We start from the raw sequence: 27,709 nt of genomic DNA on the forward strand, positions 1-27,709 counted from the left end.
CGGTTAAAACTGGTTAAAACAGTGGGTGTTCAATGAATTCAAACTATTAATTCTTGTATTTACACCGTGGGATCATCGAAGTATGAGGAGGTCAGGTTAGGTTAGGTTAGGTTAGGTTAGGTTAGGTTAGGAGACTATGACTATAATCGCATTGATGAGAAAGTATTTACTCTGTTGTTAATTTTTTTATAATTTTTTTTTCGATTTTACTGTTTTATCTTGCCGAAATTCATTTGATTTATATCTTTCGTTGATCCATGTTTCATCGGTGGCGATTTCGAAAGATCGTTCGACGAACGCGTAAGAAAATTTGATCTGCCGAAGTGATTCCTAGAATTTGACAAACATACGAACTTCTGAATAATTATTATTATCATCAAGACAAAACGAAAAACCATCAGCAACATCTAAAATTTTCTAAAACGAGCAAATTTTCAATATTGAACAAAAATTAATAGAAAAAATTAGTTTTCCTAAGAATTAGTGCATCTTTGGTTGTATTTTCAAAATAATTGAAAAATTGCTTATTTTGAATATTAAGAATGGTTAGATTAGGTTAGGTTAAGCTAGAGTAGGTTAGGTTAGGTTAGGTTAGGTTAGCTTAGTTTGGGTTAGGTTAGGTTAGCTTAGTTTGGGTTAGGTTAGGTTAGGTTAGGTTATGTTTAGGTTAAGTTAGGTTAGGTTAGGTTAGGCTAGGAGACTAAGATTATAATCGCATTGATGAGAAAGTATTTGTTGTTAATTCTTTTCATTTACGGTAATAAACATTCCAAGATAAATACAGGGATTGAAGATACAGTTTTTATACCTGCAAATTTGCGATCGATGCACGGATTCGTTCCTTCCAAATAGGATCTATTTTGAGTTTGTATTTCATTTCTTTTATAATCCTTAAGTAATTTATTCCACATCCTACAATTCCTCATAGTTTTCGAGTTATTCGCGTTCCAAAATTTTTTTGAGTTACAAGTTTTAAAATTTCGAAAACCCCCGCCCGTAATTTTGTTAATATACAGTAACTAAAAACTTCTGAGAATCTAGAAAATCAGAATTAAAATTTAAAATTACCGTACTAAGTTGAGCATGGGAAATTACGTTTTATTACTCTCTCGTATATAAAAAAAGTCGATTCGAAGCGTAATAATAAAGAAATTGAATGATCTATAATCTTAAGATCTTTGGAAATTTCTTGAAACGCTCAAAACTACCTTCTGCTCACATTTACCGTATAGAGCGCCCGGGGAAATGTATATTCTGCCATGGATTCCACTATACGTCAGAACCAGTACGTCGGTACTCCAGTTCGCGAACATTGTTCGACATAATAGTTGTTTTCATATACACAACTTAATTTTCTTTTCGCGAAAATAACGTTAATAAATGCATTGTTTATCAACTAAATAACGATAATAATAGTTTAGTGATAACTCCGTTTGTGATACCTCGAGCAATTTAACGACGAAAACAGATAACAGTACCTCGGAATCGATTTAAAAACAAAAATATTATACCTGTATTGGATCAATCTTGTGATATGAAAGGTAAGTTTATAACAAATAACGTAAAGTGCGTTGACATGTAGGTCGGCGGTTGCAAACTTGAAAAAGAAACCACAGAAGTTAAAATTTGATGAAAAAATTATTAATATGTAAATATATTGAGTTTAAGAGTAGTAATTGTGGTATATTGGTACTACAAAAAATTGAATTTTACGTTAATTAACGTATTCTTATCAATCCTGGTGAAAAATAGCTAAAAATACAAAAAAAAGCCGATTTATTACACCGGCCGACAAGATTTTTTTTATTTTTAAAATAGAAATAGCCTCCAATAATAGAAAAAAAAAATTATTAAGACCTAACACATACCACTTTTCAATAGTTTAATCATGGTAATTATTTAGAATTGGGACTCCAGACAAAAATCGTTCAGAAATATTTTTCACGTATTTGGGGTTGTTTCTGAGGGTATAAATAGTAAATTTTAGGTGGGGGAGACATTATTTCGATTATTTTAGACATTACATGGTACAACTTACATATGATAAATCAGTGAAACCTAACCTAACCTAACCAAGATGGTAATTATTTAGAATTGATTAGGTTAGGTTTCATTTTATGGTCGAAAAATACCTGAACTGTATTATTTAGAATAATAAACATTAAAAATTAGTATTCTGTTAAGTTTCATAGTTCTAAAAGTGATTTAAAAAACGAAAATGTCGAGTGAAACACACCGCAATTGAAAAACTTCTCCTGACAAATATTTCCTATAATCGTAGGAAATTATGATGAAATCGATATTTCGAAAATGTGTAAAAGCCTATTTCGAATATTTTGATACTTTAATTGGAGGCCAAGACAAGCAGTGGGCCCCCACGCTGTTAGTTGTAACGCCTATTGTACCTAAAGTGAGCTGCGTTTATAAAATAAAATATTAAGTACAAAAAAGTATATCAATTTTGGGTAAATGTTTCAAATTTGAAAAGAATTTGAGCTCTCGAAATTAAGATCAAAATTTTTTCGAGATCGTAGATTCAAATTCATCAACAAGGCACGAGTACGATTTCCGTGGCTAGATTTGACTATGCCATTTTGTAAATCGAACCAAAATAAGTCGAAAATGAAGAATAAAATTTTTCGATATCTCGTTTGGTTTTCGAGATATCGATACTTGAAGTCGGAAAAACCTAACCAAACATAACCTAACCTAACCTAACCTAACTTAATCTTCTCGTGGTGCAATTTTAGTGTAAAAAGTTCAAAAATCGTGATTTTTTACAGTCAGAATTGTCTAAAAAAAATTTATCTTCAATTGAGGATTATTTTTTTATGGGGGGCTTTGGGGCCACAGGCCGCGAGGAACGGGTGAATTTGAAGAGGGGTGATTTGGGGGCAGATAAATTCGGAACGGGTAGATTTGCAACGATTTTTTACAGTTATTTTTTTATTCGGTTGATTTTGTCGTTAAAAATAGTATAAATGATTCAAAAATAATTGCTAGAGATCTTTTTCAGGATAATTGTGAAATACTACAGTAGTCTGGCTTTTCAATTATAAAAAAAAACGAAAATAAATAACTTTTGAAACCATGCAGAACGTACTTTTTGCTCGAAATTATTAATTAAATCTTTAAATATTTTTTTTATTTTATAAATAATGAAAAACAACCAAAAATTCTTCATGAAAACCATCGAACTATTCATGTATTTATCGTATGTTGAGTTATATCAAAAATGGCTGATTCTGTTTTTTTTTTCAATATAATTTCCTAGTATCAGAGTAAATAATATGAAAATTAAATAAAAAATCTTTTGTTTATTAAATTACAAGATTCATATTGAATTTGAAGTGATAAAATATTCATTTGAAACGAAGTACTGAACGCCATCTGTTCAATAAAGCGAATTTTGAACTAACGTTTGATTATCAAACTTCAAGTATCGATATCTCGAAAACGAAGCGAGATATCGAAAAATTTCGATCCTCATTTTCGCGCCACGGAAATCGTACTCTCCCCATCAACAACAACAAAGATAGAAACAAAGTTAAGAAAAGAATGTAGGAAGATTTAATGGATTTATCTCAAAAACTTCAAGGTTTCGCGTGAATTAACGATAATAAAGAATAATAAATATAAATATAAGGCGCGGAAATCATCCCTTCAGGTACTTTTTTGCGTTCACAGAATCAAATAATTGCAATGATTTTTCAGTGATTGTAATATTTAAATTAATCGTTGAAACCTAACCTTATATAACCTAACCTACATACTTCTCTGCAAAATGAAATCAAATCACAAGTAGGGGCTGTTGTTATCGAAAACTCTTCCAAGATTTTTTCTTGGTGAGGTCGTCGACGATGATTCTACATACAGTTTTCGTTAACATCAACCCCTGCTTGTGATTGGATTTCATTTTAGAGAGAAGTATGTAGGTTAGGTTAAGTTAGGTTAGATTAGGTTAGGTTTCAACGATTAATTTGAATATTACAATCCTGAAGGGATAATTTCCGCGCCCTATATTTATATATATATATTATTATTCAGCGTAATTTTCTTTATAACATACTTAAATTTTGAGGAAATCAAAGGGATGTAACCTAATTTATATAATTACCACGATTTCTTTCACGTAACCAAAGTTTGCCCGAACTTTGACATTTTTATATTGAAACTGCTGTATCATATTTTCGATTTAATTTACCATACACAGTTTATATAAAACGCGGTAATTCGTAACATCATGTATGTGTTAATTATATTAGGAAGGATATTACTCATATCCAATGAATTTTAATTGATTCGATAAACGCAATAGTGACAAATCGTAATAAATTGACCCTGAAACGAATCTTACGCAAAAGAGAACGATGAAGTGTATATTTAAACCCACTCTCTACGAAATAAGCCATGATAGTACCACGAAATATACATACCAGTAAAATCGAAAGGATTTTGTGAATCGTGGCCGCAATTCGCTACAGGATAAATTTCGTTATGGTCGTCAAAAATCGGCTGTTGTGCCAGGAAACATCGAAGCTGTCAAAAAGGTTTCGTAACCTTTTAATTTGACAATTGGCTCAATAAAAGCCAGGATCAATTGGTGCGACGAAATTCTAACAAAACTCCATCGCGGTGCTCTTCCAAGTTGAAAGAAATATCCACCGTAGATTCTGGAAGTATGTGAAAGTGCAAAGTACCCGCTATTTACAATTCAATTTTAAACGTTCACAATTTCCGGTACGTCTGGCTATTGTAATCACCATAAATAAATCGCAAATCTTTCAATTGTCGCAATAAAAAAGCGACTTCCAACCAAGTGCTTATCTAATAATAGGTTGAGGTAATTTTTCTTTATGGAATTGAGCCTTTAAAGGCAGATTAAATTATTTATAAGAGGAAAATGTTTCCTAGCCTCTTTAGCAACCCTATTTGAAACATGGGCGATACATATATTAAGTTGGATTCTCTTTAGAAGCTCAGGGTTAACGGTTTAAGGGTCAGTATTATGAGAATTTTTGTTCGTCTGGACGTTATTCAACCACCAATGGTTGACATATGTTCGTTATTATAACGAACTTGCAGCCAATCGTCGGCTAACTAAAGCTTACTGCTGAAAAATTAGCACTTAGAGCTCAATTTTCACCAATCAAATCCGTTTCAAATGTTTTGACAGTCTTAAACTATCAATAGTAGGAAAACATTCATCTCGATCAAAAAATGGAAATACATAAATATTTTCGAGCGATGATTTTCTGTGATCTACATCGATCTACATATAGTTGGTTGTCAAATGTCAAATATCATATTTGACATGTGACAATTCATCAAGGAATAACCAAATTGTTGTTTTCATTCAATTCCGAATGTTTTTTAGCATATTTTGATATGTAAATTTTGATGTATAAATGATTTACATATTTCTGTGCGTACTTCCGGTTTTCTTTTGACATATTTCCTTACTAATAATATTTTAATAACTTCGTTAATTGAATTTGATTAAGACTTTTGAATAAAATTACATAATAGTTCTGAAGAAAAATAATGTTAGAATCCCAGTGCGTATGAATATATTTGAAATTATTTTCGTTTATTATCGTAATTAACACAAATACACCAGTTGTGGCTTGAGAATATCAAAACTATTCAAGATTAAAACGGTTTAAATACCGTACATGAACTAAAAACCGTATTGTATTAACATATGTTGTTTTCAAACATTGTACTGATTGTCCCAATAAGAATGGCTCTAGGTATGTATGAGGAACCGTTCAAAGTACAGCTGTGGCATAAAATTTATAACGAAAATGATCTTAAAGTGAATTTGAAGAAATGATTCTCAAGGTTTTACAGTAGAAAATATTCCAAAGGTCGAATAACCTAACCAAAAACAATATTATTTCAACCAAGAGCTTAATTTGTTTCCTTTGGCATATATCAATGTTTCATCAACAAATCTTATATATATCTCTGTATATAAAATCGTGTATTATCTATTATAACGTCATCGTATGTCTGAAACTTCAATCTTTACCTTTTTTATATCGTTTCCGTCTTTTGTTTTATAATAAAAAACTGTACATAATCGAAACAGACCTCCAGGTATTCATTCTGTTTCAAGAATTCATCAAGGACGCTAAGAAGTAAATAATCTCAAAAATTTCACGAGAATTTAAGAATATAATACATTAAAATTAATTTGATTCAATTGTTCAATTTTAACGGTGCCTCTCTTTTGTTAAAGAATAAAATACACAAAAAAACGATATAAATTACTCTAAGTACCATCTGAAAAGATTTTTGTTGATACACCATACAGAATTATTTAAAATTAACTAGCCAGCTTCATAATATTATTTCATAATCTTTGTACAAGAACAAGAATGTATAAAAGTTTTCTTTAATGAATTGTATACACCCTGTATTTCATTCAAACCAAATAGAGTCTGCAGTCAATCAATAATCATTTGGTTGGAACAAAGACCAGCAAGAAAAAAGAATGGTTCAATGAAATCTGCAAATAGAGGAACCAGTACAAAGAAATGAATCAGCCGTCTCAAAGATAATAACCAACTCATTAAAAGTGAATTTCGACTTGAAATTTTTCCTCTGGGCACTATCTACTCCCGTAAAGACGCTTTGTACTATTTTTCGAGGCCTTCCTCTCCCTCGTAGTGACATCTACCCCGATTCCTATAAGATTCTAGTTATACAGGCCACGAGGAACAAATGGCTAAGTTTGAGTCCAAGGAAACTTCTGCCTCAGTCTCTAAACGACTCTATATGAGGTCACTACTCTAACTCGACTGCCTCCGTTTGAGAAGTAAATAATTGTAACGTTTTTCGTATTTATTTACCCTCCTTATAATCGTGGGGTGAATTAATAAACATTGTCTCTTACGTTTTTAATTTATTTACACACTATAAAATACACTTACAATAATTTACTAAAACGCTATTATAAAAAGTTCGGAAAGGAAACATCAAAGGCGCCTAGAGCATTTATTAAAAAGTAGATGAAAGGCGCCGCGCGAATTCGCCGAATTTTAAAATTCCATTGTAGCCGGACAGGGCCGTAGCTAATACAAAAACTATGGAGATGTTTATCAAAGTACCCTTAGCGTATAGGGGTTTTTTCGTACCAAACGCAAATAATATTGTTAAGGTATTTTTATAAAATTTAAATGAGAATAAAATTAATGACATTTTTTTTTTTTAAGTTTTCTCTTTCTTTTCCAGTTCGACGGTAGTTTGACGAAATGGTTCGTAGTCGCACCCCCTCCCAAGGGGGTGGCTCGCAGGGTTTTGAAATGGAAAGGAAATATTCGGTTCCTTCTAATCCAGAATCACGCACGTTTTCCGGTGGAACGACTAGCGAGGATTTACATGCTTGGTCGATTTATAGGTAATAGTATTATAAATCTACCAATAGAGATCGTGCTGAACACACTATTCACACTACTACTACACTACAATTACACTGACTGACGTGCGTTCCTATTCGTTTAAATAACCATACCTCCAACAATGTCTATAGCTGTGCAGCATTACTCCCTTTATAAGGGTAGTAAATAATTTCCCAAAGCAAAGCTATGCACAGTAACAGCTATTTTCAAAAAGGGGCCTTATTTCACACCTAAAACAAACCTGTTCCCTCCAGAGGACTCCCAACTCCAGCCTCACTACAATCAATAACCTTCGCTGGTTGGGCCGCCTCAGGTAGCGCCCAAAATCTGTCTTCATCAAATAAGTTTCGACGTTTGTTCACACAAAACGAGTTTAACATTTTCATTGTCAATTTTTTCTATCCATATGTTCGAAAAGAAATTGTAGTTTAAAAATATCAGTAGATTTTGAAATTTTGTAGACCAAAACGAATTCGAATCTTCAATGAACCAAAGAAAGGATTTCTGTTAATTAATTAAATTCAGTTTCTCGAAATGATGGTAGAAAATTATTGGAAAAAAAAACGTAACAGTGTAGAAACGAGATTCGAATAATTTACAGTCGTTAAATTATTTCAAGCATATCATTTCTAACGGGTAATTACCAAAACAAATTTCTACAGAAGACCGTATCATAATCAGAATATTTATTGGATCTAAAACATAGTCTTTGCAAGCTATAGATTCAAAATCACCGAAAAACTACATTAATCATTTCGGAAAATATATTAAAGTTAGTCCACTTTGGTGTTTCATTGCCACGTTCCTAATAAGAAACCGTTCTTAAAACGTAAACTATAGTTTACTAAGAAAATATTGATTGAAGTAAATATTTTTAATTGCATATGGCTTTGATGTTTTTCAAAATATTCTCCATCAAGATTAATATACTTTTTCCTCCAAAACACGTGATTTGAACGCAGCCACCGCCACTCGTTATTAGGTCAGTCAAGCCTGAGATGTTGGATACATTAGAACACGAAACATATACACAGGTATACCAATCACGAGTTTATCGTTGCCGACAACGTAGCGTGTGCTGTTATAATTCAGCTTTTATTTATTAGTCGCGTGTTTATAAAACATTTTTCTGTATATAAGAATAAAGTCTATAAACCCTTTTATAGGTTAGTACATATTACATAATCACGTTAAAAATTAAAAACATAATACACTTAATCACTATAAAATATTAAAATAAGTTGAATTTGAATCTCACTTACATCCCGCAACATCGTCAAAACGATTAATACTTTCAAATCACACGCTCGTGATTAGATCAGTCAAGCCTGAGATGTTGGGTACATTAAAACACGAAACATATACACAGGTATACCAATCACGAGGTTATCGTTGCCGACAACGTAGCGTGTGCTGTTATAATTCAGCTTTTATTTATTAGTCGCGTGTTTATAAAACATTTTTCTGTATATAAGAATAAAGTCTATAAACCCTTTTATAGGTTAGTACATATTACATAATCACGTTAAAAATTAAAAACATAATACACTTAATCACTATAAAATATTAAAATAAGTTGAATTTGAATCTCACTTACATCCCGCAACATCGTCAAAACGATTAATACTTTCAAATCACACGCTCGTGATTAGATCAGTCAAGCCTGAGATGTTGGGTACATTAGAACACGAAACATATACACAGGTATACCAATCACGAGGTTATCGTTGCCGGCAACGTAGCGTGTGCTGTTATAATTCAGCTTTTATTTATTAGTCGCGTGTTTATAAAACATTTTTCTGTATATAAGAATAAAGTCTATAAACCCTTTTATAGGTTAGTACATATTACATAATCACGTTAAAAATTAAAAACATAATACACTTAATCACTATAAAATATTAAAATAAGTTGAATTTGAATCTCACTTACATCCCGCAACATCGTCAAAACGATTAATACTTTCAAATCACACGCTCGTGATTAGATCAGTCAAGCCTGAGATGTTGGGTACATTAGAACACGAAACATATACACCGGTATACCAATCACGAGGTTATCGTTGCCGACAACGTAGCGTGTGCTGTTATAATTCAGCTTTTATTTATTAGTCGCGTGTTTATAAAACATTTTTCTGTATATAAGAATAAAGTCTATAAACCCTTTTATAGGTTAGTACATATTACATAATCACGTTAAAAATTAAAAACATAATACACTTAATCACTATAAAATATTAAAATAAGTTGAATTTGAATCTCACTTACATCCCGCAACATCGTCAAAACGATTAATACTTTCAAATCACACGCTCGTGATTAGATCAGTCAAGCCTGAGATGTTGGGTACATTAGAACACGAAACATATACACAGGTATACCAATCACGAGTTTATCGTTGCCGACAACGTAGCGTGTGCTGTTATAATTCAGCTTTTATTTATTAGTCGCGTGTTTATAAAACATTTTTCTGTATATAAGAATAAAGTCTATAAACCCTTTTATAGGTTAGTACATATTACATAATCACGTTAAAAATTAAAAACATAATACACTTAATCACTATAAAATATTAAAATAAGTTGAATTTGAATCTCACTTACATCCCGCAACATCGTCAAAACGATTAATACTTTCAAATCACACGCTCGTGATTAGATCAGTCAAGCCTGAGATGTTGGGTACATTAGAACACGAAACATATACACAGGTATACCAATCACGAGGTTATCGTTGCCGACAACGTAGCGTGTGCTGTTATAATTCAGCTTTTATTTATTAGTCGCGTATATATAAAACATTAAAATCCTGGCAACAAAAATAATTACATCCCGCAGCATACTTTCAAATCATTTGCATTGTATATTCGAATTTCTTGGCATCATAAAAAAACTTTATCGGGTGTTTTAGTCGTGGTATTTTCACATCTTGGTACAAACCAAGAGGATAATTATCGTTTTTACTTTGTATCATATGTTCAGTGTTTATTTTATACCTATGGCGGCCGTACTGAAATGTTTAAACTACCTACAAAATTTTCAATAATTTTTTTTTCTATAAATGCGTTTCTATACCAGATCAACATGTTTCCAGTATTCTTTACAAGGTGTTTAATTCAATAAGAAATAATTTTCTTCAGATGGAAACATCTACTACACGTATGAATGCAGAAAAGCCAGTTAACTTTAGCAAGGTGTAAATAAGCTCAAAGGATAAGAAGGATACATTCTTCTCCTAGATACGCTTCTGTTATACAGACCAATCAAAGCAGAGAGGGCAACGGCACTAAAGACTTTGCCAACCATGACCAACGAACCAAAGCTATAAAATTCAAATACGAGAAATAGATTTATTTTTATTCGATTTTACTCTACCTAGTGTCCCAATTACAACTTTTATAATAAATAATATTTTTTCTAAACTCACTTTTATAACGATTAACCATCGTGTAAGTGAAATATGTCAAACAACGCATAGTTAATTAGGAAATAATAAAACAGTTTTTTCGTAACGATATCCTTTTATTGCAACAAACTAACGACCTTGTTTGTTGATGATGTATTATAGAACAAATTCTATAATCGTGACTGAAATCTCACTTCGAAAATACTAGCTCGATAGCTACTACATAGGTTTCGCTTCACATATTCCGTAAAAACAAATCTAATTACTAGAAATACGTTCGAAATTAGGAAAGTTGAGTGATTTAACTACAAATTGTAGCTGATGTAACTATAACAAGCCTGTAATTAAATCAGATTTAGTAATTATATAATAGTTTATTATTTAACGAGCTAAAACGTTCCTATTCTTATTTTTTTTTACCATCTTGACCACATCCGCCCTCTACAGCGCTTCTTTCTCTTCGTTTGTTGTTCTGTATATCCACCAAGAATCACTGGAGTCCATCTTAACGTGGGGAGCCATTTCGAACTTACGAGTGCTGCTAACAAGTTTCGAGACATGGCAACACTGATATTGCAAACATTGAGTTGATTTTCTATGATTCGAAGTGAATTAAACCAATCGCTGTATGCCGATCAACTCGCTTCGACTTCTGGTGATGGAGGGCAATCTTGAGCCACCGTATTCTCCTGATTTGGTTCATCTTAAAAGACCCATACAGTCGATTGTTGCTTCGTTAGCGTCGGACTAAGAAGTAGTGAAGTCTTGGCCTAATATCGACCAGGGGAAATCAAAATCATCTTTATTGATTTAGTTGTGGCAAAATTTTCAATTATTCTGAAATAATTCATTTTCGGTTTGTTCCCTTCCTTTCCTATGAGTTTGAGCTCGACAATCCTTTAGATTGATACTAGCTGACCGGCAAACGTGTTCCTGCCAAATAAATTATAATAAAGAACAATTTTCAAAAAATGTTAAGTACAATATGTACAGGTACGATAATGGCCGTTGTTAACGGGAGTGTAGAGGGTTGAAAATTTAGGGTTGTATGTATTTTTTAATGCTTCGTTTCGAAGGAGTTGTAATGTAATTAATTCCTTTTGTTTAAGACAAAATTTGAATTCGGACTTCACTGACAGCGCTCTTGGATCAACGGACAAAAGTCCGCTTCCATATGGGAATTTTCAACTACGTGACACGACTGTTCAATCAATTCTTTCACACCCTCGATATGGACCTAAGTAAGTAACCAAATTCTAACATAATTAAATTACAAGATTGTTATAGAATTTTTGTCTTTTCAGGTCCGCCCTTGGATCCAATATGTACACTTATTTGAAATTCGGACTCCCGCGCGTTTTTCCACCCAATCACATCGAATCCAACCGATCCGGGACACCTCAACATTTTAGACGAAATTCTTCTACAAGACCACAAAACAGGTGAATTATTTTTGTGTGTAAATCGTAGTTGAATTTGTATGACAGAAAAATGTCGAATAGGTATATGTAAAGAAATGGTTTTTCTTTAGTTTTCATTTGGTACACTTCATTTATCTGTGGGTTATGATGTCTATGATAAATCTGTCACGGATGTCACAAATGTCACTGTCACAAGTGTCAATTTTGATTGATTAGAATAAGATAATGGAGGTTAATTAATGTAGGTCAAGAAATATTGCTTATTTAAGAAAAAGTTGAAGAAACAGGTATATGTAAAGAAATGGTTTTTCTTTAGATTTTATTTGGTACACTTTATTTATCTGTGGGTTATGATGTCTATGATCTGTCACGGATGTCACTGTCACAAGTGTCCATTTTGATTGATTAGAATAAGATAATAGAGGTTAATTAATGTAGGTCAAGAAATATTGCTTATTTAAGAAAGAGCTGAAGAAATAAATATTAAATGTTTTTTTTATAAGATGATTTTCAAATTAATTGAAATAAACGCATGTGTTGCTCTAAAAAACAAAGATTTTATTTTTATGACAAATACACTACATAATTGATATAAATAAACTGTGTTATATTTGTAAACTTCTTTCTTGGATGGACATTCAAAAAAACTTTTAAATCACTTAGCCACAGCAACACGTGGCCAGGTCTGCTAGTTAAGTAATCAAAAATTAAAGTATATATCAGAGTATTTGATAATATTGCCTATTTCAGAAGTTTGAAAGCCGGAAGCCGCGGCCCACGAGATGGAAGTTCCGGATATGACAGTTCTGATAATGAGACCACTAACAACTATAAATATAGCCGGAAATATCGTTCTGATCCGGACTTTCGAATGCAGAATATGTATCAAAGGGTAAGGCAATTTATTTGGAAAATCATTTAAGTGGAACAAGTGGACAAAAGTTTGATTTTTTTATTTGAATCATTTGTATTTATATGGGTCATTAAATGTTCTGGTATCCGCTCACATCCTAGGAATTAGTGTCTCATTTTCGCATCAAAGGAGGATTTCAGTGAAAGTTAATTAAAGAATGTATACTAGGAAATGACGAACATGTTAAATTACTCTGTCATTTTATTCTAAATATATAAATATATTCGCTATACCATCCACACACCCAGCATCTCATCCAGACAATACATTAGCCTAGAATATTATCTGTGTACCCTAAGATGAACAGCTCTTGATATTTATATCTTCTGCATGAATCACAATACTAGACTTGGATCAATCTCTTGTCTAATTCATTCAGCTCTCATTTTTGCTATCATTAGCAAGAGCCGAATTATTAGAGGCAGCAAAAATCTAGTAATGGATGATGATGAGGATGCTTAGAATTAACTGCAAACGTTCTAAACGAAATCTTGAAACAAATTTTAAACAAGAGTGAGATAAGTCTAAAATTCTATCAATATTTTGTTACGACTCTGTTTTCGGAGGAAATCAATGAATGATTTGTATTGATTTTCAGGCTAGTCCAGGTTTGCCACTAGCAGCGATGCATCAAGGTGGTATTAAACAACACAATACCCAATGGAACAGAAACAAAAGTATATCGGAAGCTAACCTCTTAGCTTCCGAATATCAACGATCCTACCACACCATCGATCCTTCCAGAGATCTCAGAAGAAACAGTGTAGCTGATTTTGTACATAATCATGATATGATTGATCATGGGTGAGTTTTATTAAAAACAACAGTACTCCGCTCTTTATCATATTTTTAGTTTCTAAAAGTCACATTGAGTTCGTTGAGGCGTGGTTTTGGAAAGAAAAAATTGAAGTTTCATAGTTTATGGTTCGTTTTAGAAAAGGCCCTGATATAGGAGAAATTTTCCCATGCAGAGTTTGGACTTGGCTTGTTTTATTTGGCTTCGAGATGATTTTTTTTTGGGTGGCACCCTGTCAACCACAGATGGAGTGTGGGAGAAGCAAAAGATTTACAGCAAATGGAATTGGCTTGATGAACCCATGGGGTGAATTGATTAAGCGGAGGAGAAGGGGGTGGTGATGAGTGATTGGTTTTATATTAGATGAAATTAAATAATCCGTAGATTCCTTATGAAGTCTTTGAATCCCTTGTGGAGTCTGTACAGTTATTGAAGTAAGGAACTGAATGGAGCCAGTCTATATCCAGTTGACAACTTTGCAAAGCCTATTTATACTTCAAATTTAAATCTCCCAAATGTTAATGTTATCACGTAGAAAGAATACCAGAAAACAGATGTGACACACGTGGATGCGACAAACATTCATTGCCATACATTTATTTCAATAAATTATAAAATTTCAGCGGCAAGTTTTTTCAGAGCAATCGCAATCGAAAACAACAAGTGTGTACGTGGTTTCTTGTACTGTTTTTCTTCTAAAAAAGATTTTATTACCAAGTATGACTTGTTTTCTTACAGTATAATGCCGCATATTGGTAGACCTACGTCGAAGACCGAAAGTCATTTTTCTTTACCGGCATCAAGAAGGGGGCCACCTTCCGTTTTACGTACAGATTACTTGAGTCAAGATGACGCTTCGGAAACGACGTTTATGTATCCACATTTGCAGGTAAATCTGTTGTTAAACGATGACTTTCTATTTTTAATAATTTTTATTACTTTTATAGTGTGTTCATAAAATAATTGGGTTTTAGGTTTACGAAACAAAACACTACTCCTTCACTTCACTACCACAGATCAAAAATTACATTTTCCTCTCATCGATTGAAAAACCTTGAAGTTAAATTACTACAAATGTCTTAAAACTAATGCGAACTGAATAGTAAACAACTTGTCCAGGTCCGCATTACAATATGCAACTAACAGAATCAGTGAATCATTTGAAAGTATAAATAAACAACAACATTACACAAAAAATTAATCCCTTGGAATTTCTGAATGAATCGAATTATTACTGAGGAAGTATAAAGACTATTATACATAATTAGAAATATTTTTTGTGGGTACTTTTAGTAGGGCTTCCGGTTCGCGGTCAAAAGTTATTTGTACAAGTGAGCGGTATTTTTGAGGATCAAATTTTTGAATAAAAGTTTTGTGAACAATAAAGATATCGCCAACCATGTCTGCAACATCAACCGTCGATTTGCAGATTCGGTAAACGTCTTACTAAAGTCTAGTACAGGGAGAGGCCAAAAAAAATACATCTTCCAGACCGTTGCGCTCATGGCATTCATTTAATCAACCACTAAAATGGCCTAGGAAGTTTTCTCCGTGAGGGCCGCCATTTCGTGGCGGATATTTCCTTCCAAATATGCCAGGGAAGTCAGTTTCTTAGCGTAAACTTTATGCTTGACATAACCCTACAGGAAAAAGCCATAGGTGTTAAATCGGGACTGCATGGAAGCCACTCATGTCACCTCTTCTGGAGATCAATTTACCAGGAAAAATTTCACGTGGCAGAGATATATTAGAGTGGAAAGCTGCTCCATCCTGCTGGAATAATGTTCTTTGGTCATAACATTGGAAGTTTTGAATGTCGGACACGAAGAAGTCGTTCTAGGCAGTTTAGGGGTTTCTGATGTTTGTATTTTGGAGTATTTGCACACAAACTTTGCTTGTTGACTAAGATTAAAGTGAACTTCGCCCGAAAAAAGATGTTGGTGAAAGTTGAAAAGCGCTCAATCATCAAGTCAAGCTTCTGATCAGCATCCTGAGGCTTCCTTACTTGATACAACTGAATTTTTCGAGGGTGCAGCTCCAAATATTTGTGTAAAATGCGAAGTAATGATGATTTGTACACCAATAGCGCGCTTCGGTATATACAAGTCAGGCTCGTCACGAGCAGACCGAGTAAGACGTTTTCGAACGATCTAAAAGGCCTCAGACAACCGGATTTTTGTTTATCCCAAATTCTCAAAAGCATATTTTATTCTAAATTGACTAGAATTTTGGTAAATCCATCTTCAACTCATTTGCCATACCACATATTTTGTTTATAATGGCTTTCAAGTAGTTTTCTGAACTAGATCAGATCAATATATGTTGATATCGATGATTGTTGATCAGTCAGATCGGGATTTGATTTAGTATTGTTTAGGTACATGGACTCGGCGTGCTACCGAGCTCTACGTCCTGCAAATCACGTCATCATCTTCTCCTCAACGAAATCTCGTTCGAGATAAGAGGAGGCGAAATAATGGCAATAATAAGCACATCCGAAGAAGAAGGTACCGCTCTACTGGACGTGGTGGCAGGTTTACAGAAACCAGTATTAGGTACAATAATTTTGAACGGACGGAAAGTGGAATCGCACACGTTGAAACCTCGAGTGGCATACGTGCAAAGTGATCTTAATTTGTGTAAAGACATGACAGTTGTGCAAACGTTGAGGTTCCATTATGATCTCAGAAAACCTACAGATAAGTTGGGATATCTGAAAATCGAAGCTATGGATAGGGTAAGTGTTTTATTCAATGAATACAAACAATGTTAAAAAAATCAGTTGAAGTTTCGGAAGGGTTGATACTTTTTCGATTGAAGCTGATTCTCTACCAAAAAAAAAACACGCGAAAAGATCTAAGAAGTAGAAAAGTTAAAAGTTAACAAATTTCTTTCACAACAGATAAACGTCATAATAGAGGACCTAGGTTTGGAGCAAGTTCGTGATACGAAAGTATCCTCGATGACGATTTCCGAGAGAAGAAGACTGAACGTCGCCTGTCATTTGATTCTCGACACTGACATAGTGGTATTAGACCAACCCACGAAAGGTATGGATATTTTTGACACATTCTTTCTCGTGGAATATTTGAAACAATGGGCTAACGGTGGCGCCGGCAGTTCTTTGGGACGAATAGTCGTATTGACTATACATCCACCGACTTACGAAATCTTCACGATGTTATCAAGAATTTTATTGGTGTCATCGGGACGGACCATGTATAGTGGAAAGAGAAAACACATGTTGCCATATTTTGCTTTAGTGGAATATCCATGCCCGTCCTTCAAAAACCCTTCTGATTATTATCGTAAGTATATACACACTGTATTGTTCATTTAAATTGAATTTAAACTCCGCGCGCAAATCGAATCAGCGACATTTCTTTTTCTTTAATTGGTACGACTGTTTTTGATATTCGTTTGAGCGCCATGTCTCTGTCAAGCAAGAATTGTCAAAATCACTTGATGTCTATTTAAAAATGGCCGTTGTGGGGTAAACAAATGCTTTTGTCGTGAATTTGGAAATAGATGAGTCAGAGAAAAATACGGTACGAAAAAAAAAACAATTTAGCTACGTTTTCGAGAAGAAATTTGCAATATCATCAAGTTCTAAATCTTTAAGACACCATTTCTCAATAAAACCAGGAATAAAAAAGTCCAAATCAAAAAAATAGTGTCACAAACCGCACTGTATTTGATATTCGTTTGAGCGCCATGTCTCTGTCAAGCACGAATTGTCAAAATCACTTGATGCCTATTTGAAAATGGCCGTTGTGGGGTAAACAAATGCTTTTTTTCGTGAATTTGGAAATAGATGAGTCAGAGAAAAATACGGTACGAAAAAAAAAACAACTTAGCTACGTTTTCGAGAAGAAATTTGCAATATCATCAAGTTCTAAATCTTTAAGACACCATTTCTCAATAAAACCAGGAATAAAAAAGTCCAAATCAAAAAAATAGTGTCACAAACCGCACTGTATTTGATATTCGTTTGAGCGCCATGTCTCTGTCAATCAAGAATTGTCAAAATCACTTGATGTCTATTTAAAAATGGCCGTTGTGGGGTAAACAAATGCTTTTGTCGTGAATTTGGAAATAGATGAGTCAGAGAAAAATACGGTACGAAAAAAAAAACAATTTAGCTACGTTTTCGAGAAGAAATTTGCAATATCATCAAGTTCTAAATCTTTAAGACACCATTTCTCAATAAAACCAGGAATAAAAAAGTCCAAATCAAAAAAATAGTGTCACAAACCGCACTGTATTTGATATTCGTTTGAGCGCCATGTCTCTGTCAATCAAGAATTGTCAAAATCACTTGATGCCTATTTGAAAATGGCCGTTGTGGGGTAAACAAATGCTTTTTTTCGTGAATTTGGAAATAGATGAGTCAGAGAAAAATACGGTACGAAAAAAAAAAACAATTTAGCTACGTTTTCGAGAAGAAATTTGCAATATCATCAAGTTCTAAATCTTTAAGACACCATTTCTCAATAAAACCAGGAATAAAAAAGTCCAAATCAAAAAAATAGTGTCACAAACCGCACTGTATTTGATATTCGTTTGAGCGCCATGTCTCTGTCAATCAAGAATTGTCAAAATCACTTGATGTCTATTTAAAAATGGCCGTTGTGGGGTAAACAAATGCTTTTGTCGTGAATTTGGAAATAGATGAGTCAGAGAAAAATACGGTACGAAAAAAAAAACAATTTAGCTACGTTTTCGAGAAGAAATTTGCAATATCATCAAGTTCTAAATCTTTAAGACACCATTTCTCAATAAAACCAGGAATAAAAAAGTCCAAATCAAAAAAATAGTGTCACAAACCGCACTGTATTTGATATTCGTTTGAGCGCCATGTCTCTGTCAATCAAGAATTGTCAAAATCACTTGATGCCTATTTGAAAATGGCCGTTGTGGGGTAAACAAATGCTTTTTTTCGTGAATTTGGAAATAGATGAGTCAGAGAAAAATACGGTACGAAAAAAAAAACAATTTAGCTACGTTTTCGAGAAGAAATTTGCAATATCATCAAGTTCTAAATCTTTAAGACACCATTTCTCAATAAAACCAGGAATAAAAAAGTCCAAATCAAAAAAATAGTGTCACAAACCGCACTGTATTTGATATTCGTTTGAGCGCCATGTCTCTGTCAATCAAGAATTGTCAAAATCACTTGATGCCTATTTGAAAATGGCCGTTGTGGGGTAAACAAATGCTTTTTTTCGTGAATTTGGAAATAGATGAGTCAGAGAAAAATACGGTACGAAAAAAAAAACAATTTAGCTACGTTTTCGAGAAGAAATTTGCAATATCATCAAGTTCTAAATCTTTAAGACACCATTTCTCAATAAAACCAGGAATAAAAAAGTCCAAATCAAAAAAATAGTGTCACAAACCGCACTGTATTTGATATTCGTTTGAGCGCCATGTCTCTGTCAATCAAGAATTGTCAAAATCACTTGATGCCTATTTGAAAATGGCCGTTGTGGGGTAAACAAATGCTTTTTTTCGTGAATTTGGAAATAGATGAGTCAGAGAAAAATACGGTACGAAAAAAAAAACAACTTAGCTACGTTTTCGAGAAGAAATTTGCAATATCATCAAGTTCTAAATCTTTAAGAAACCATTTCTCAGTAAAACCAGGAATAAAAAAGTCCAAATCAAAAAAATAGTGTCACAAACCGCACTGTATTTGATATTCGTTTGAGCGCCATGTCTCTGTCAATCAAGAATTGTCAAAATCACTTGATGCCTATTTGAAAATGGCCGTTGTGGGGTAAACAAATGCTTTTTTTCGTGAATTTGGAAATAGATGAGTCAGAGAAAAATACGGTACGAAAAAAAAAACAATTTAGCTACGTTTTCGAGAAGAAATTTGCAATATCATCAAGTTCTAAATCTTTAAGACACCATTTCTCAATAAAACCAGGAATAAAAAAGTCCAAATCAAAAAAATAGTGTCACAAACCGCACTGTATTTGATATTCGTTTGAGCGCCATGTCTCTGTCAATCAAGAATTGTCAAAATCACTTGATGCCTATTTGAAAATGGCCGTTGTGGGGTAAACAAATGCTTTTTTTCGTGAATTTGGAAATAGATGAGTCAGAGAAAAATACGGTACGAAAAAAAAAACAATTTAGCTACGTTTTCGAGAAGAAATTTGCAATATCATCAAGTTCTAAATCTTTAAGACACCATTTCTCAATAAAACCAGGAATAAAAAAGTCCAAATCAAAAAAATAGTGTCACAAACCGCACTGTATTTGATATTCGTTTGAGCGCCATGTCTCTGTCAATCAAGAATTGTCAAAATCACTTGATGCCTATTTGAAAATGGCCGTTGTGGGGTAAACAAATGCTTTTTTTCGTGAATTTGGAAATAGATGAGTCAGAGAAAAATACGGTACGAAAAAAAAACAACTTAGCTACGTTTTCGAGAAGAAATTTGCAATATCATCAAGTTCTAAATCTTTAAGAAACCATTTCTCAATAAAACCAGGAATAAAAAAGTCCAAATCAAAAAAATAGTGTCACAAACCGCACTGTATTTGATATTCGTTTGAGCGCCATGTCTCTGTCGAGCACGAATTGTCAAAATCACTTGATGTCTATTTAAAAATGGCCGTTGTGGGGTAAACAAATGCTTTTTTTCGTGAATTTGGAAATAGATGAGTCAGAGAAAAATACGGTACGAAAAAAAAAACAACTTAGCTACGTTTTCGAGAAGAAATTTGCAATATCATCAAGTTCTAAATCTTTAAGACACCATTTCTCAATAAAACCAGGAATAAAAAAGTCCAAATCAAAAAAATAGTGTCACAAACCGCACTGTATTTGATATTCGTTTGAGCGCCATGTCTCTGTCAAGCACGAATTGTCAAAATCACTTGATGCCTATTTGAAAATGGCCGTTGTGGGGTAAACAAATGCTTTTGTCCTAAATATCCGTGTGGTTTGTGACACTATTTTTTTGATTTGTTCTCTCCTGGTACTATCTCTGTATATCTTTCCGTGATTGTCACTTTTACAAGAAAATGTTTGCACATGATAATTTGATGAAATTTTTCAGTGGATCTTGTCACTCTAGACGATCTTTCTGCAGAGGCCATGCTAGAATCATCACAACGAATAGAACAGCTCGCGGAAATTTTTAGACAAAAGCAACAGCCATTAAGTGACCCAGGACCGCCATCTAGTCTCCCGATGTGTATGAGGCACTCCAATTGTTTCGCAGCCGCTTTCATTTTATTCACGTAAGTAGATTTCTTTTATTTCACATTGAAGCAAAAATCAGTGGAGTACTTTGGAAATTAATCGTCCCAATAACAAATATAACTTCAGGGGAACAGAAGTTTTTAACGGGAGTGACCACCACTTTGAATTGGCAGTCAACGCTTTAAACCAGTTCTATTATGTTCCCTTTTCTTGTTGTAACACTGGAGATACTCAGACTTTATATCTGATCTATTAACTCTACTGTTTCTATAAATTTTAGAACGTGAGTTGACGAAGAGTTCCAACTTTTGTTTCGTACGTTCCTGAGTGTCATACTCTGGAGCTGTCTATCACACTTCGCCAGAACCTCTACGTAACAGAATCCGTTCTTCGCAGTTTACTAAACCAGGTGTCTTTTGAGTACTTGTTCCTTCCTAACTACCTTCTTTCCAGTCTTTTTTCTATTGTTGTGAAGGGTTTATCCACTCCTGCTCTATTTCTCTTCGATGTATCCCGGAACCCATCAGAAGATAAGTTTCACCCTTCGGACTCTCTTTCGACAGCTTTTTCCTTCGTCTTAGGTAAAAACGAAGTGAGGTTGATTGGTCTGAAGAACTTGAGATGCGTAATTTCCTTTTTCCCCTAGTTTTGGTATGAAGAGCTTGGTGTATATAGCTGCTTCGACTAAAGCGACTTCCTGGTGACTTGAACGGTTGAAACGTGTTCATAGCACACTTCAATGCTGTAATTTCTTTTGTAATTCGTTTCCCGGTTGTGAAGTTTTGACAAGAGTTGTACCATGTCTTCCTCACCATCCGGGAAGCTGCCATATGTCAACATAACCTCATTGTTTCGTTACTTTGACTTAAATGGGTGATTATTAGTTATTTTTCTTTTCAGAAAATCCATTATATATACACAATCGGCTACATTTCTAAACTGGTTGACAGTAATCATCCTCTCGGCCAGTTTATCTTTAATATTAGGAACCATATTTTGGGATATACCTTCGTCGGATTCTCAATTAATATTGAACGACCGTCAGGGTTACCACTACAGTGTCATGTGTTTAGTAAATTGGCCTCTGTTATTGGCTTTGACGATTGTCGAATTGAGAAGAAATAGGAAAGTTGTTGAACGAGATATTAACGATGGCCTCTATGGAAGAATTACATATATCGTCACTAAGGTTAGTTACATAAACTATTGCTATTTAAAATCTTCAATTTCGTTCATTTTTGTTTTGTAAATAAATGCCAGAAAATAAATGACAAATATCTTCAATCATTTCTTTGATTTTTTGGCAGTTTTTGATAAAAGTGTATGCACTAGATTTTAGTATGACCACCCCGTATACACTACATCATAAAACGTAAATGAATGAAGCCTCAAGCAATAATTTGTGACGTTTATTGAACCAGAAGATCGTTGGAAATTTAATAAAATCACTTAGAAGGCATGATTAATCAAAAACGTGTAATTTTAGTCAATTAAACAACACGTTTCGCTAATATATATAACAAAACCTTGTAGCTATAACATTCTATTAAGTGGTATCAAGGTAATTCATAATTTGTATATACAGTGTTGCACAATGCTCCAAAATTCCTAAATTTTGAAAAATTAAAGCAGTGGTTTTTCGACAATAACTCGTTCAATTTTCGAGCTGGAAACTATTTTAAAAAATCATTTTCTAGTGGATTTCAATTACTTCAACGACATATCAATTAAAACTTGTTTCAGTCCCCAGATTCGAAAAGGGGCTCAATGCAGCTCAATGGGGTTGCATAAGCTTTGAATTAATGTATCTCCTCCAATTTTTATGATACATAGATTTAAAAAATCTCAAAATATTTGGGAAGGAAAACCCCATAATTAATATCTGAAACATTTTTTCATAAAATGAATAGTTTTGGCTTTATTTAAGAAAAATAATTTTTTTCAATTATTTTTTGTAAAATAAGCATTTCAAAACCGGTCCCACTACATGGATCATATCAATAATACATAAATAAAGTTGATTGCAAGTGGATTACGATTAATTTCAATTAGGGTGGTAATTGCGAGGGTATAATTATAACATTTTTTCAAAAAAGAGAAGAAGAAATCTTTTTTTTGTTATAAATCAGTCGACTCTTGTGCAAAAGACTTTTGAGGGTGATTATTTCAAAGGTTTTTTTATGTACTTTGAAAAAGATCTCTTGAGTTTTTTCCAAAAATTTCATCGATTTCAAGTTATTTGAGGTTAAAGGTTTTAAATTTCGCTATTCTTCAACGAGCAATAATTCAGTTATTATTGAATGTTTAGAGGTCCTCAAAAAACTAATCTCTTTGCTTTTTTATTACCTACATTTTTGTTTTACATAATTTTACTGATAAAATTGAAACTTTTTAAGTTAAGTAAAAAAATATGCGTTTTTTCAATGAAAAATGCTATAACTCTAAAACTACTAACTTTAGAAAGAAAAGAATAAAAGTTGCTTAGATTATTTTGATAAAATAAATTTTCTTCTCCAAGAAGAGGTGACTTTCATCCCCATGGTAAAAGCACAGTTATAAATACTACCCTCATACCAATTTTCAAGAAAATCGACCTTGATTATCAAAATTACACGGGAAATCGACTGGCACCTGGTCTAAAAATTGGTTAAAATTTTTTAAATACAAATATATAATTGTATTGGGGAAGTCAAATCATTTCATTGTAAAAAATGTATTTTTAACACCCCGTAAGATTGTAAATAATTTCAAAATGTTTGTATTTATACCATAATAACTTCTTAGCATGAATTCTAAATAATTTTTCTCATTTCAGTCAATAATAAATTTATTTCCTTCATTATTCGTTTGGTTGATTTACGTCGTGCCAAGTTACTCCATGAGCGGGCTTTATATGCAGGATTCGAACAGCTACGATGGATTCTATATTTATATCGGTAAAGTATCAAACCAAACATTCGCAAATTCCGTTTTACTTTCTCGCAATTCCCCCATAAGTACTTGTGATATCATCTCCAAAGTCATGCCTAGAAACCCCAATCGATATCTCGATCACAATCTTGCTAGAAGACCTCTAAGCTTGAAGAACATTTAAGTTTGTTCATATTTCTCTTCGTGGACATCTAGATCCGAGCTTTTCATCTCCAAGAACCCCAACCTCAGCTCAAAAACTGGCAATACTATGTTATGACTAGTAAAGGAGATCTTTTTTCGGTTTTACTATAAGCCTAAAATCACCATAACACAAAAATATTTGAGGTCAATGCTAGTGTCTACAAGACTCAGATTCGTCCATCTTTGGAGCTCACACATTTGGAAAAATTCGACTTATAGGTGATCCAGAATTGACCAGCTCAGTACACAGAATAAAGGTCGCTGACCCGGCTCTTTTTTCACCTATACTGACTTCTTTCTTTGGAAAAGTGCAAGCCTGAGGAATCAGGCACGTCTTTCCCTGAACACTACAACTTACAGAAGCTCAATATCTCCAGATGATACACACCACTCGAGTCTGATAGAGTTTACCCTTTATCTATTTAGCAGCAGTCTCTTCGATGAAGGTTCGGGTTTATCTGCAGACATATAATTGGGACAAAGCCCCCTTTCGGTATTTCTTAATCCGTGAGCAATAGATTTAGACTTCAGGTTCGAGTCTTGTCACCGATTGGGTAGCTCCAAGCTAGAACATGTCTTCATCAATTCCATCGCAAGAGAGTCTTCTATATTCGATGATCCAAAGCGGACCTACCGCTCTTTCGCCAATAAACTGATTGAATACATAATTAGATAGAATTAAATAATCAGCTTTGATACGATGACAAGATTTGAAGTGCCATTAATGGCGCTACACTATTTGTACGGATGTAAACACTGGTTAGGTAATGTTAGGTTACCTTTAAGCTGATTTTTTTTCTTATTTTAGGATTGATGTTGCTGTACCTAAGCTGTATACAAATGGTATTGACTGCGTTCATTTATCTCGTTCCTTTAAACAACGTTGCGACGATACTATGCGGCGTATTTCTTTCGGCGTTATTCATAATTGCAGGTTATGTCTTACACCTTAAGGACCTTCCTGTTTATACGCAATGGATACAAAATATCAGTCCGGCAGGTTGGTTATTTCCGTATTTGTTGAATCGAGAACTGTCTCAAGAGGCCATACTCAGTCTACAGAGTACTATAAGTACCGTGTGTAGAAACAAACAGGTAAAAATACGCTTACGAAAAAGTAGATATAACACTTGGTTTTAATTTCTTATTCATTAATATGCTTTTTTTATTTATCGGTTATTTGCCGATACAAATTTGATTTAAACATTAAAGTACTTAAAGACCTCATATCTTTGAAAAACTTCAAACATGTTTTGTCCCTTTTTTAGTTTTATTAAAACTGTAGTCACAATATACAGGATATTCCGTGTAAGAACCAACATAGAACGGTGAAGTTTGGAATCAAAAATTTCGGAAAAAATTCATACTTTTGCAACCTTTTAAATTAAAAACACCAAATTTGGTACAATGTATGATACTGTTGAGGGCACTGAAGCGATGGAACCATTCTAGAAGGTTAATTACGTGTGACCTAACCTTAAAATTTCATAATAGTTTTTTATCTGTCAGTTTATTACAAAAATTCTGTTTTCATACTATGGATAAATGAATATGTCGAATAACGACATATTTTTACGTAAAAAGCAAGCCCCTGTCGTGTCGAGATGCCTGTGGATATTGATCTCGAACTTCTGTAGGTTGTAATGTTTGGAAAAGACGTGCCTTGGTACCTGTATCCACAGGCTGGCACATATTGACGTTCTGGGTGTCTGTAGGTAAACTTGGTGTTCACGAATCACGTTTTCCAGAGAAGATCTTGCAAATACTACTCTAGGTACCACGAAAGAGCATCTGCCATGATAGGAAATAAAATCAGGTTAGCTACTGACAGATCGGGTTTGTAGCTTTATCGAATAGCCCGTTGATGTACAGGAGAAAGAGAGTAGATGATAAGATGCATCCCTGGGGAACACCAGCGTTGATCTCAAACCTTTCTGAAGTGTGTCTATCGATAACGAGCTGGTTGTATCGGTCTTTGACAAACCTACTAAGCCAATCGATAATTGAGGACGACAAATCGTACGATCTTCATTTATGTAGAAGGTTGGCATTTCAAAGCCCTTCGATATGTCCAATGCGATTGCTCTGGATTCCCCGTACTTCTCTATAGCTTCAGTCGACACGTCGGTGACATGGAACAGGAGATCCCCGGTTGATATATGTTTACGTATTGATGGTCGATGATGGTGTTAGTAGACCCAAAATATCTCAAGATTTCCTGGCTAACGACTTTCTTCATGTCCTTGGCAATAACTGGGACTTCTTTCAATAGGATTGGTGGTATTCCATGGAGGCCAGTCGCTCATAAGGAATCTACCTGATGTTGCAGTATCTCACCGTCTTCACTATATACCATTGGTTTCCAAATATTTTGTTACATAGACCCCTTTCAAAATTTTTTTTTCGGCATGGATTGAACTCGAGCAATTTTCCAATCTGCAAGGAAGAGACCTCTTTAGTATGATAGGGAAAAGAGCTTACAAAGCACACTCGTTAATCCAGCTGCGCATTCTGTTAATGCGATTCCATTTACTTCAATTTTCCATCCGTCTTGCATTCGCCACGACCATTAACAAATCACAAGGCCAATGTTTGAAAATTTGTGGTGTGAATCTAGAAAATCCTCATGGTCGGAAGACCATAATTGATTTTTTATTTATACTTATTATCCTGATCAAAAATTTCACTTTATAAAAGCCAAAATATGCTTCTGAAGCGTAACAAATTTCGTAGGATTAGCTAGTACTTTTTATAGTTTTTCAATTAAGTTTTATTGATATGAATTGGGGTGCTGTAATCGTCATTTGAAGGGGGTTGCAAATAAAAATGAAAGAAAGAAAATAGAAATTTTTTTTTTTTAGATTCAGCATCAAGATATTATAGTTCAACTACCGTGTCCTCCTCCAAACGGTACAAACATTCTGAAAACTTTCGGTTTCCTGAAAGCCGACAACTTAACCTTCGATTATGGAGATCCTGCAATAGCTATGGGAGTGTTTTATTGTATATTATTCATAGTTGCTTGTTTTTCTTTTACAATACAATACGGAAGGCGAAAAAATTATCAACAGAAGGGTAAAAATAATGCGAATACGCCCTAATTATGAAAGTAGCAGTAAGAATCCTCATTATACCTTTATAATAATGTAATAAACATTTTTAATAAATATTTTCATTTCGTTTTTCCACTTTGACAGTCAAAAAAGGAATGAAGTTAATTGGAAATCTACATATACATCACATTTATAATAGTAATAATGACGGTAAGTAACGAAATCTCTTATACAACCCTTATTTAGTACAATTCTCCCCATCTTCATGCGATGTTTGGGTTAGTTATAGACCGATTTTCGTGAAAAAGTCAATCAGGAACTTTGGTTTGAACCTTTTAACGTCACTGGACAAACTGTAAGCCTAAATTTTCGCACTCAACGAT

General features: G+C 33.6%; 1 protein-coding gene across 3 annotated transcripts; it reads left to right on the top strand.

Moving 5' to 3' along the window:
• The first annotated feature begins 1,230 nt into the window (after positions 1-1,230).
• On the top strand, positions 1,231-27,440 carry LOC130898826 (ATP-binding cassette sub-family G member 8). Of its 3 annotated transcripts, none has more exons than XM_057808365.1 (14): positions 1,231-1,541; positions 7,240-7,405; positions 11,920-12,051; positions 12,115-12,252; positions 12,982-13,123; positions 13,743-13,948; positions 14,679-14,829; positions 16,318-16,677; positions 16,843-17,248; positions 21,014-21,197; positions 22,060-22,348; positions 23,975-24,095; positions 25,082-25,368; positions 27,135-27,440. In XM_057808365.1, exons 2-14 carry the CDS (start codon positions 7,260-7,262, stop codon positions 27,372-27,374), a joined length of 2,802 nt encoding a protein of 933 aa, XP_057664348.1. In that variant the 5' UTR covers positions 1,231-1,541; positions 7,240-7,259; the 3' UTR covers positions 27,375-27,440. The 3 variants fall into 3 exon arrangements, with proteins under 3 accessions (XP_057664348.1, XP_057664349.1, XP_057664351.1); XM_057808366.1 differs by lacking the exon at positions 1,231-1,541 and adding an exon at positions 5,330-5,753; XM_057808368.1 differs by lacking the exons at positions 1,231-1,541; positions 7,240-7,405; positions 11,920-12,051; positions 12,115-12,252 and adding an exon at positions 12,654-12,927.
• Positions 27,441-27,709: the final 269 nt, after the last annotated feature.

Source organism: Diorhabda carinulata, chromosome 10, assembly GCF_026250575.1.
Source record: "Diorhabda carinulata isolate Delta chromosome 10, icDioCari1.1, whole genome shotgun sequence".
In the NCBI taxonomy this organism is placed as follows: domain Eukaryota; kingdom Metazoa; phylum Arthropoda; class Insecta; order Coleoptera; family Chrysomelidae; genus Diorhabda; species Diorhabda carinulata.

What these genes read in the sequence shown, in the direction of transcription:
- LOC130898826 (XM_057808365.1), top strand. Translation starts at nt 7,260, where the DNA reads ATGGTTCGTAGTCGCACCCCCTCCCAAGGGGGTGGCTCGCAGGGTTTT. An exon ending in TCTACAAGACCACAAAACAG is followed by an intron (nt 12,253 to 12,981) that starts GTGAATTATTTT and finishes TGCCTATTTCAG; the next exon opens with AAGTTTGAAAGCCGGAAGCC. An exon ending in TGGATTCTATATTTATATCG is followed by an intron (nt 24,096 to 25,081) that starts GTAAAGTATCAA and finishes TTCTTATTTTAG; the next exon opens with GATTGATGTTGCTGTACCTA.